At 36.1% G+C, this 12,109-nt stretch overlaps 1 protein-coding gene across 1 annotated transcript; it reads right to left on the bottom strand.

Annotated features, from left to right (window-relative positions):
- Positions 1–2,423: 2,423 nt before the first annotated feature.
- LOC140450634 (uncharacterized) lies at positions 2,424–7,757 on the bottom strand. The gene is made up of 2 exons (XM_072544295.1): positions 7,401–7,757; positions 2,424–6,725 (listed from the first exon to the last, which is right to left on the bottom strand). The coding sequence occupies exons 1-2, from the start codon at positions 7,755–7,757 to the stop codon at positions 2,424–2,426; spliced, it is 4,659 nt and encodes a 1,552-aa protein (XP_072400396.1).
- Positions 7,758–12,109: the final 4,352 nt, after the last annotated feature.

The following is a 12,109-nucleotide window of genomic DNA, read 5'->3' as shown; positions in this document are numbered from 1 at the left end:
ATGATGCTTTGCGCTCTTTATAGCACTTTCCCAAATACCACCATGGTGAGGGGCTCGAGGAACTATAGTTTTCCAGCGAATATGAGATGAGGAAACGAAACGTCTCCGTAGAGAGGCCGGAAACGACTTCAATATGAACAGCTCGAGTCGACAAGCAAACGAAAAGAGCAATATACGATTTTAATAAAGGAGCCTTACGAAGGTTGGAAGACTTTATCTGAAAGGGGCCGCCAAAATCTAAACCGACGTGAGCGAACACTCGAGAGGAGTTTAAACGTTCTTTTGGTAGATCTGCCATGATCTGGGTAGCGGGTTTGGCACGAAACTTAAAACAAACCATACATTGGTGAGTGACTTTCTTGACTTCTCGTAGTCCATTTAAAGGCCAATATTTGAGACGAATTTGTGACAAAGTATTTTGAGGACCTGAGTGACAGAGTCTGACATGTTCTTTTTTTTTTTTTTTTTTTTTTTTTTTTTTTTTTTTTTTTTTTTTTTTTTTTTAATACAATTATATGACACTTATATAGATTTTGATTGATAGTTGTATCTTCATTTTCTTTTGACTCCGATACTGTCTACAGCGGCAAATCTCACTATTGCGGCTCTCAAATCAACCACTGCTTCAGGATCAATGATGACAGGCATAGCTCTATCCTCAGCGATGCTCGCAGTCTTATGTCCTTCGTAGTCTGTAATAAGAGCATCAACTGTAGCCTGATATTTGGCTCTGCGTGTCCAGCCTCCATACCCTCTTAAAGAAGACTCTCCGTTTACTTTCATGAGTAGTTCTTTTGCTACGTAGGAAAGGTTCTTGTACCGGGTACTGGCCACAACACCCAGATCTTTCTTGAACCCGTACCAAAGATTGCCTTGTACAACAGCGCGGAAATTTTCCCATTCATCCGGATACATACGGGCTATTCTTCCCCAATTGAAATCAGTGAAGATCCTGATTGCACGTCCTGTAATTGACAAGGCGGAGATACCAGAGCCCGCAGCTTGGGTGACCGTCAGTCTTAATCTCAATGCAGCGGGAGGCAATAGCCCCAACCAATGCTGAGTGACCTGCTGTATTGTCACATCTGTAATCCCCTCCCCGAACATGGTGTAGAAGACTTTACAACTATCTACATCAATCCTCAGGTTGGTCAGTTGAAGGTCAGTGGCCATCCCTTCCTGGATTTTGGTAATGAAGGCCTCTGAGATATTGCCTCTTTTTAAGGTAGCCATATACACATGGAGTATCATGCTTACGCCTCCGATTTTGAACGCATGTCCAGCCCTTGAAGCAAGATGTCTGAGGACAGCCATACAGTTCGCATCATTGTAATGCGGTGCAGTCTCATCTTTGACTCCGGTGAACACTTCAGCACCTAAGTCTTCGTAAGCTGCTGCAAAAGAGGCCGCATTAATATCTCCGATCAACCCTAGGACATTGTCATGAAGCAGAGCTCTAACACATCGTCGGAAAATTGTTCTAGCGTCATTCAAATCAGGGAATTTGACTCCAGGCAAGAAAGGACCCATCAAATCCGCCCAACTCCCTACTACCGCGGTTGCTCTAGATACCGGGGCATTGGGACGGACAACAAGACATCTTCCATACCATGCGAGGTATGCCATGGTAGGGACTAGATCATCCTGGTATGTAGCCGAGAAGGGCTCAATGTTGATGACAGACAAGAATAGTTTGTCATAGATAGGGTCGGTCCTGAGCCATGCCCGGTAGTACTCCCTGGTGTCTGCGGGACCAAATTCTCTTACCTGCGCCATGATCGTAAACCAATAAAAAGCTTAATAAAAAAGAAGCGAAAAACGTCCGAACGAGTCTAAGAACCAGAAATGAAGATATATTTTATAGGAACTTTGATTGATCTCCAACAATTGTTCGGGAGAAAGCTTATTAAATTCCTTTCCCCGTGCGTGTACAGTACCAAATATTTTAGGACCATGGACTGTACAAGAGTTTCCTTCGATATAGATAAGCAGACTTCACGGCGATGGTTCAGTATGTGTTTGGTTTTGTAGGGGTTTGTACTTAGAGAAAAATAAGCGTAATTAATAGATACTACACATTTAATACCGAGAAAATATTTACAAAGGCACTATTACTAAATAAAGAGTTCGCTTTAATAAATTGTTCATTTTTATACCGGCGTTTTAGGGGCGCGCGACTATAGAGAAAACTAAATGCACTTTTTTTTACCGCACTTTTGACAGTCTGTCAAATACAGTCTGTCGCTAAGATAAAATTCAACATTTGTGGAAACGAAAAATAAACTGAAATTAATATAAAATGTTGTTTTTACAACATACTCGCCCCCGTTGAAGCGCTGGCTTTAACACAAATAAACAGATTATATTATGCCAAGAGAGCATGCGGAAGAAAAAATACATTACAATTATCATCTTATACTAACTTAAATTAAATCGTCATTGGGTAGAGGACACAATTTTGTAATAGAGCGCTTGAAGACTCCATCTTTAGTTTTCACCGAGGCAATTCTTACTCTCCCATCTTTTCCGGGAAAGACCTCAATAACTCTTGCTAGTACCCAATGAAGAGGAGGAGTGTTGTCTTCAATCAGCAACACGAGATCGTTAGGTTCTAGGTTTTTATGAGGGAGAAACCATTTAGGGCGATTTTGAAGTCTATTCAAATAGTCGATAGACCATTTTTTCCAAAACACTTGTTGGAGTTTGGACAAATGTTGCCATAAATTCAATCTGTTTTCAGGAATGTGGATCACATCTTTTTCAGGAAAGGACGTAAGAGATTGTCCAATCAAGAAGTGTCCAGGAGTAAGATACGTAAAATCGGAGGGGTCATTTGAAAGGGAGCAAAGAGGCCGGGAGTTGAGCACAGCTTCAATTTGACCGAGAACTGTAGTGAATTCTTCGAACGTAAGCTTAACATTGCCAAGGAGCCTACGCATATGATGCTTTGCGCTCTTTATAGCACTTTCCCAAATACCACCATGGTGAGGGGCTCGAGGAACTATAGTTTTCCAGCGAATATGAGATGAGGACAAAAATTCCTTAATAGAACGAGAGCTTTCCTTTTCCTTGAAAAACTTATAGAGTTCAAACAGCTGGTTGCGAGCACCAAGAAAGTTCGTGGCGTTGTCACTGAATATTGTTTGAGGGAGGCCTCTACGGCTAATAAAGCGTTTTAGAGCGAGAAGAAACGTCTCCGTAGAGAGGCCGGAAACGACTTCAATATGAACAGCTCGAGTCGACAAGCAAACGAAAAGAGCAATATACGATTTTAATAAAGGAGCCTTACGAAGGTTGGAAGACTTTATCTGAAAGGGGCCGCCAAAATCTAATCCGACGTGAGCGAACACTCGAGAGGAGTTTAAACGTTCTTTTGGTAGATCTGCCATGATCTGGGTAGCGGGTTTGGCACGAAACTTAAAACAAACCATACATTGGTGAGTGACCTTCTTGACTTCTCGTAGTCCATTTAAAGGCCAATATTTGAGACGAATTTGTGACAAAGTATTTTGAGGACCTGAGTGACAGAGTCTGACATGTTCTCTGTGGAGGATGAGACGAACTACACGATTTTTTGGGGGGAGGAGAAGAGGGTATCTTTGATCAAAGGTAACGTCTGAGTTTCTGAGGCGACCTCCCAACCGGAGCATTTCATTCTCATCCAAAAAGGGATTTAGGGGTAAAAGACACTTATTAGATAGAGTTTTACCTTTCTTAAGCTCAGAAATCTCACTCGAGAAGTTGGAATACTGAAGCATCTTAATAATCTTAAGTTCAGCGTTTTGAAGTTCGCTGACTTCAAGGGTATTAGTTAACTTGCGAGAAAGCGGTTTAGCATTATTAGCAAATCTAAACATATAGGCTAAAGTTCTTACAAACTTTGAAAAATTGGAGAACCTATCAGAAAGTGAGGTGAAGAAATCTATTTGATCATTTCGAGCGTGGAGAATGATTTTCCTTTCTTCAGGCAACTTGGAAGTATACCCCTTTGGGTTGTATTTCAATAAATCCAACCGAAGTTGATTTAAAAATGGAGGACCATGAAACCATAAGGACGAATTTATTAATTCAGAGGGTAGCATTCCTCGGGAGAGTATGTCGGCAGGATTCTTTTTGGATCGTACGTGCCTCCAGTGAGCATTAGGAGAATTATCTAAAATTTGTGCAACCCTATTTGCTACAAATTGGTTCCAACGAGAAGGATGTGAACGAAGCCAAGCGAGAACAATTTTTGAATCCGACCACATATTTCTAGAGTCTAATTGAGATAACTTTTCTTTAACAATATTAGCAATCTTTGCTGTGAGTTTACTACACAATAGAGCACCCATGAGTTCCAATCTTGGAAGGGTCAAGGGTTTTAACGGAGCAACGCGACTCTTAGATGCTAGAAGGGAACAAGACACCTGTTCTGATTTATAGGTCACGCGTAAGTAGATACAAGCTCCATAAGCCTTTAAACTTGCATCTGAGAATGAGTGAATCTCAACACCAGTGATTTCTTGACTTAAAAAGAGACATCTAGGTATACTTAAGTCCTTAAAATGAGAGAGACTGCTAATAAAACTTAGCCATTCATGTAACGTATCTGCGTCAATGGTATCGTTCCAACTGATTTTGGAAATCCAAATCTTTTGCATTATAAGCTTAGCGACAACTGTAACGGGATTAATAAGACCTTGAGGATCAAATATTTGGGCAATCATTGACAGTACTTCTCTCTTAGTGTATGAGTTCTTTAGGGTGAAATCTGGAAGAGAGATTGAAAACGTGTCAAGAACAGGATTCCAGCATAAACCTAAAACCTTATTAGAGCAATTATCTGGAGCTATGACATAAGAAGAGTTTGAAGAGAGAGAAGAAATGTTTTTTAGAAACGAGTCCGAGTTAGAACACCATTTATGTAGAGAAATACATGCTGTTACAAGTAAACTAGTTAATTCCTTGTGAGCTTTGAGGAGAGTTTGCTCATCATTAGCACCGTAGAGAATGTCATCAATATAACAATTATTTTGAAGAGCGTCACTGGCCAGGGGATATTCAGTTTGATGAGTATTTGCCAGTTCCATTAAACAGCGAGTACTCTGAAAACTGGCGCTTTTAGTTCCATATGTAACTGTTTGCAATTCCAGGCACTCAATATCTTTTTCCGGGGAGTCACGCCAAAGTATGTTTAACAGAAAGGTTTGATCAGGATTGATTTTAACCTGTCTGTACATCTTTTGTATATCAGTTGTGAAAACAAAGGAATATAATCGAAAGCGTAGCAAAATATCAAAAAGTTCCGGTTGAAGAGTGGGACCTTTGAGTAGGATATCATTTAACGAGTAACTACTAGAGCTTTTCATCGAACCATCGAAAACAACCCTAAGTTTTGTTGTTAAGGATTCTTCCTTTACTACACAGTGATGCGGGAGAAAATATTTATTTTCTAAATTTTCATTAGTAAGAGAGAGAGGGACTATTCTAGCATGTTCGAGAAAAAGATATTCACTAATGAACGACTTATATTGAGCGTATGTATTTTCATTTTTTAAGAGCCTATTTTCTAAATTAATAAATCTCTTTAAAGCTACTTTAAAAGATTCACCTAATTTTTTATGCGCATTTTCGCAGACAAGTGGTAGGTTTACTTGAAAACGACCCGAAGGTAAAATACGAGTGGTTTTATTAAATATTTGTTCAGCCAATTCCTCATCGGGGGTTAATTTACTAACGTGGGGAACTTCTTCAATTTCGAAAAATTGTTGTATCAATTTATCTAAATTATTCTCTTCGGATTCGGACTGAACAAAGAGAGAAACATTTGACTGAGAAATAGCCAAGTTTGAACTCCGATGAAAGACATGAGGGGGAATAGTACCAAAAATAACATAACCTAAGTGGGTATTCTGAAGAATGGGAAGATTCTTTCCTAAACGAATGAATCCATCAGTCAATAATTCGCTACAGATGTCGCCAGCTAGAAGCAAATCAATTTTACCGGGAACAGAGTACGAGGGATCTGCGAGAGTGAGATTAGGTGGAACATTTATTTTGCTTCTATCTAGGGTAGCTTTAGGAAGCCTACAGGTTATACTATCAAGTACAGCAAAAGAAGTTTTGAAACTTCTATCCTTCACATTATAGGGAAAAAATTCTATGTTAATCATTTGATTTGACATTGAGGTGTTTTCGGATATGGTTGATATCTGTAACTGTTTAAAATAAGGGGTGAGGTTTAACTTCTCAACCAAATCACGAGAAATGAACGAATGTTGACTCCCATTATCTAGGAGCGCCCTGGCATGCATAGGTCTGCCATCTTTAGAATACACTGTCACTAAAGCGGTAGCCAACAATACATCAGTTTTAACTGATAAAGCAGAGAGAGAAGTGGCTGTATGAGAATCTGAAGTATTTTGTACTTCTAAAGGAGGTTTGAACGAACTGGTAGAAGCTTCGTTTTGGGTATGAGAATTATATGAAGGCGGAGTAGATGTGTGAGCAACACGACTGGAAGAGCCTTGAGACTGTTTGGGAGCTTGAGTGTTGCGATCAATCGAGAAAGATTGCCTATTCGTGTTCCTAGAGGAAGAGACATTTTCAGAGGTACTATGCAAGAGCGAGTGATGTCTTTTCTTACATATACTACATGAGCGTGAAGAGTTGCAATCTTGAGAAAAATGTTTATTACCCAAACAATTCCAACAAAGTTTCTTACCTTTTACAAAATTAAATCTTTCCTGTAAAGAGAGACATTTAAAATCATTACACTGATAAATTTTATGAGAATTACTTTTACAACATATACAATTAGTATCCGAAAACGAGTTTGTTTGTAAATTAACTGATGAAAACAAAGATGTTTTTAATTGAGGTTTATTAAATTTTTTATCATTATCAGAAACGTTTAATTTTTCTTGTATATCACATTTTTTCTCGAGAAAACTAAAAAACTGTGAGAGAGTAGGTAAAGCCTTTGAATCTATTTCATACTCAAATGACCTATGCGTCGCGAAATCTAATTTTTGTAAAAATACTTCGATCAATAGTAAATCCCAATGTTCGATAGGTACAGACATATTTTTAAGAGCAAGTAAAGTTTGTTTACAAAGAGTTAAAAATTCTCGTAATGATTTTGCGTTACTTTTAGCTAAAGATGGAGCCTTTAACAATTTTTGGATGTGTAAACTAATCACACGCGATTTATTTTCGTATCTATTCTTAAGCGTGTCCAAAGCGATCCGGAAATTTTCTTCTACAACTTCTATATTTTCTATCAAATGTAAAGGTTCATTTTTTAAGAAAGATTTCAGATATATAAATTTTTGCACATTGTTTAGCCCCACATTATTGATTATTAGCGTTTCAAATAGCTGATAAAACGCGTTCCAATCGGCGAAGTTTCCTGAGAATACCTGCATCGTGATTTCCGGCAACCTAACCTTAGCAGTGGCTACAGTTGGTGGAGTAGAGTTTGAGCTGAGCGAGTGGGAGGGTAACTTTAAGGCTTCTATCTTATGCTGCAGTCCAGCTAGTGTAGAAAAGTATTTTTCCTCCATCAGTACCCTGTCTTCTGTTTCAGAATCGGTTTCATCGATTTCTTCAATCTGATCCATCACGTCTTCATATTTCAGATAACACGTTTTCAATTCGGTGTGTCTGAGTTGAAACTGGAGACCGTCAGTTTCTGCATCTGCGTTTTCTAGTAACCAGTTCGCTATTCTGGTAATCTTGGCCTTCAGTGGTTTTCTCTTCTTCTTGAGATCTTCCATTTTGACTTTAACAAAAGGTACTACTCCAAAAACAAATGCCTAAGGCCGTGCAAACACCGAATTCTTTAGAGAAATTAATGTTTATATTATATACTAATATCTGTATCACACGGCGAAAATAGAGTCAATAATGTTTATATTATAATAACATGTAGAGCACACAACGAGAATAGAGTCAATAATGTTTATATTATATAATAACATGTGTAGCACACGGCGAGAGAGTTTATAGTTTATTAAAACGCGATAAATGTCTTAAATTACACTGAGAGTTTACTTTTCAATTAAATTTTTCGCACACGCGGTAAATGTCTACTAATAAATTTTTTAAAGAGATAGTCTTTTTGAAAAGCGGTTCACTTTGTGCATAAGCGAAATTATAATATGGAAAAATCTCACCCAATTTGTCCAGTAGTTTACAGCAACAGGCCACCAGATAAAATTCACTTCTGTCCTTTTGTTTTAGAGTTTATCGCGACACATTAGTCTTTTCGAGGGTCTTTTAATCACATTTATATAAATATGCAAACCTAAGAGTAAAGTACAAATAACGCGATCACCAAACACAAAATCCGTCGCGTTAGGACCAAAAATAATGTTGGAACTTTGATTGATCTCCAACAATTGTTCGGGAGAAAGCTTATTAAATTCCTTTCCCCGTGCGTGTACAGTACCAAATATTTTAGGACCATGGACTGTACAAGAGTTTCCTTCGATATAGATAAGCAGACTTCACGGCGATGGTTCAGTATGTGTTTGGTTTTGTAGGGGTTTGTACTTAGAGAAAAATAAGCGTAATTAATAGATACTACACATTTAATACCGAGAAAATATTTACAAAGGCACTATTACTAAATAAAGAGTTCGCTTTAATAAATTGTTCATTTTTATACCGGCGTTTTAGGGGCGCGCGACTATAGAGAAAACTAAATGCACTTTTTTTTACCGCACTTTTGACAGTCTGTCAAATACAGTCTGTCGCTAAGATAAAATTCAACATTTGTGGAAACGAAAAATAAACTGAAATTAATATAAAATGTTGTTTTTACAACACTCTGTATTTCTTTAGTGACATTATTATTAACCGTGATTATTGATCTAAGATATTTAAAGTATTCCATACTTTCGAAATTGAAGTTGTTGACTTTATTATTTTATCTAGATGTATTGAATTGCTCTCTTCTTTTGATTCGCTTGTATTTGGTTTTCATTTTGTTGATTGTAAGTGAAACATTTTTCGTACTCTCTTCACTTTGTTAATGTCGTTTGCGGACTGGAGAGAGTTTATTATGAAATCAATATCATTAGCATATGCTAGGAGTGCTTTGTACCTTGGTCCATTAATGGATTGCATCTTAAATATGCGTTATTTCTATTTTAGTAAGCTGTTCATACATTTTTTGAATATTTAAATCGAGAATCTGTATTTATTCGACTGTTTTATAACACAGTTTCTTGGCGCCTATTTTAATCTCTGTTTTTTTGGTTCGGTTATCATTATTACAAAGATTTTGCAGGATATCGACATAGGGAACTCGGTGGTATGTCCTTAACGTTTCCATAACCAACGTTCGAATATTTGTCTTACTGTAAAGTCATGACGATTTTACTAGGAAATATAGTGCTATTTAATAATATTAAAGTTCAAGCAACAATTCCTATATGCCTTAACTTGGTACTGATATCTCTGCTCCCCGATCACAGGTAGCAGTCAAGAAAACATTAAAACTGCTACACACATGTTTCCTATTATCCAACGATTAACCAGTCCAGGACTATACGCCTTATTATAGTACTGATATTGCTTCTGCCCCTCATAAGTGAATCCCCCTCATCCATTGTATTTCTTATACTTTCATTTCAATCCCTTCCAATCAAGATTTTGAAGCAGCTTTGCTCCATTAGTCCATTTTTGTTGCTTTTTGTCACTGTTTCTCCTTTCTCTTTATCATCATCGTTACGTAGCGCTATAACATTGGGTGAGTCTTCGCTAACTTTTCTCCAAGTTGGTCGATTTTCCACGAATCTGTAATCAAACGAAATGTTAATTTTTTGAGATATGATTGGAAGTTTTCTCTCCATTGCATACTGAGACGCCCAAGTGGCATTCTTCTGTGCTAACTTCCTTCCATACCAGTTTTACAAGTTTGACATCTTGACGTCTATGCATGTGTCCGATCTACCTTAAGCGATTTATTTTCCTGAACAATATCGGTATAAGAGCTTTCTTTATTCAGTATATGTTCTTATTCTATACGGATTGGTAAGCGATATGATAATGAGGTTAAAACATTTTTTTTATTATTTTTCTTTCATATATTCGTAGTTCTTTCCTATTTTGTTCATGATTCGCATCCATGTATTAAAATAGGTCTAAAGTTTGAATTATGCTCTGTGATTCTTTAGTGGCATTATTGAAGTTATACTTCTATACGCACGGTCGGCGTTGGAAATTTGCACGGGAGTGAATCTGTGAAACCATTACATATGTAAGATAATGAGTAAGAGAGAGACATAAGATATATTTTCTCTCTCTTCCTACCTCGGGAATAAAAATGTTCCTTTTGTATATATATTTAATATTATAAATATATTATATTATATTATATAATGTTATATACTTATATAATATAATATATATTAATATTATTATCTATGTGATATGTTTTGTATTATTTATTAAATGTTCATAATTATTTTAGGCTTTTGCATTTCAAAATAATCACTGTATGACAGACAACTGTCAATTTTGAAATCTGTTAGTATCATGTCTAATTGGCAAATCTTTTACGTGTTTGGTTCATACGCTGGTGTACGTGAGTTCGAATCCCAATATGAATTTCCCTTTTTTATTTTTGAAATATTTAAAAACCTCACGTTAATGTTATTACATATATGTAATATACGCAAAAATGCTAAATTTTAAAATTAAATGAAAATTACAACATAATCCGAGTTGTTGGTTTTTTATTTTTATCTTCGTAAAGTAAGTTATGTATATTGGCAGTTTTAAATACTTATGAATATTGCATTTTAATTTGTATTGTATTATTATATTGAATTAGGTTGCAGTGTATTGTATTGTAATTTTTATATTAATAACAAAATAAACAATGCATTTTACTGCCGAGTATGCGTAAAAAAATTTTTTTGCATTCAAGTCCTTTTATACATATATGAAAATAAAAATATATATTTTCATTAAAATATTGATACAATCCTTCATTTACTATACTCCTATTACAGGTCAAATGTTTATATACAGCAAACGATGCACCATATACCTATATACCTAATTATTTTTCTCTTTCTGCTCTCTCTTACCTATAGCATTAAATATGTAATGATTGTGCAGATTGACTCCCATCCCATATAAATTTGTAACGGCGAACGCGTGTATAGAAGTATAACTTCTACCGGCAGTCCCACTGGACTGCCACAGCCGTTTTTTTATTAACCACGATTATTTATCTAGGATATTTAAAGTGTTCCATATTTTCAAAGTTGTAGTTGTGAACTTTAATATTTTATCGAGATTTATTGAATTGGTCTCTTTTGTTGATTTGCTTGTATTTGGTTTTCATTTCGTTGATTTTAAGTGAAACATTTTTCGTGCTGTCTTCACTTTATTGTAGTTTTTGGACGGGAGAGTTTCGTATTAGAGTTATGAGATATATATCATTAGCATATGCTAGGAGTGCTTTGTCCCTTGGGCCGTTAATGGAGTACTTCTTAAATAGGTGTTATTTCTATTTTAGTAAGATGTTCATTAATTTTTTGACTATTTGAATTGAGAATCTTTATTGTATTCGACTGTTTCATAACACAGAGTTTCTTGGAGCATATTTTCATCTTTGGTTTCCCGTATCATTATTACAGGGATTTTGCTGGATATCGACATAGTGAACCCGGTGGTATGTACATGATGTTTTCATAACCAACGTTCAAAAAATTTTCTTACTGTAAATTCATAATTATTTTACCAGGGAATATATTGTTGTTTAATAATAATAAAGTTCAGGCAATAATTCCTATATTCTCGGTATATAACTCGTTAATGATAATTCTGCTCCCCGATACCAGGTAGCAGTCCCGAAAACATTAAAACTGCTACACTCATGCTTCTCATTATCCAACAATTAGCCAGTCCAGAACTATACGCATTATTATGGTACTGATATTGCTGCTGCTCCTCATAAGTGAATAGAATATGCAAGGAAGGTTTTGACAATTTAATAGGATTTTGTATGTTAGAATATTATTTCTCTGAGAAAGTGAAGAATATCTATTTGCTATCCGGATTTAATACATAAATTAAATAATAGAATGCTATAAAATAATGCTAGTAGCAG

This window comes from Diabrotica undecimpunctata, chromosome 9, assembly GCF_040954645.1.
Source record: "Diabrotica undecimpunctata isolate CICGRU chromosome 9, icDiaUnde3, whole genome shotgun sequence".
In the NCBI taxonomy this organism is placed as follows: domain Eukaryota; kingdom Metazoa; phylum Arthropoda; class Insecta; order Coleoptera; family Chrysomelidae; genus Diabrotica; species Diabrotica undecimpunctata.
The sequence above is the reverse complement of the archived record's forward strand: the minus strand, read 5'-3'. Positions and strand labels throughout refer to the sequence as shown.

Excerpts from the sequence above, each read along its gene's own strand:
- LOC140450634 (XM_072544295.1), bottom strand. The coding sequence starts at position 7,757 with ATGGAAGATCTCAAGAAGAAGAGAAAACCACTGAAGGCCAAGATTACC. Across the intron at positions 6,726-7,400 it reads TGCCGGAAATCACGATGCAG|GAAAGATTTAATTTTGTAAA; the intron begins GTATTCTCAGGA and ends CTCTCTTTACAG.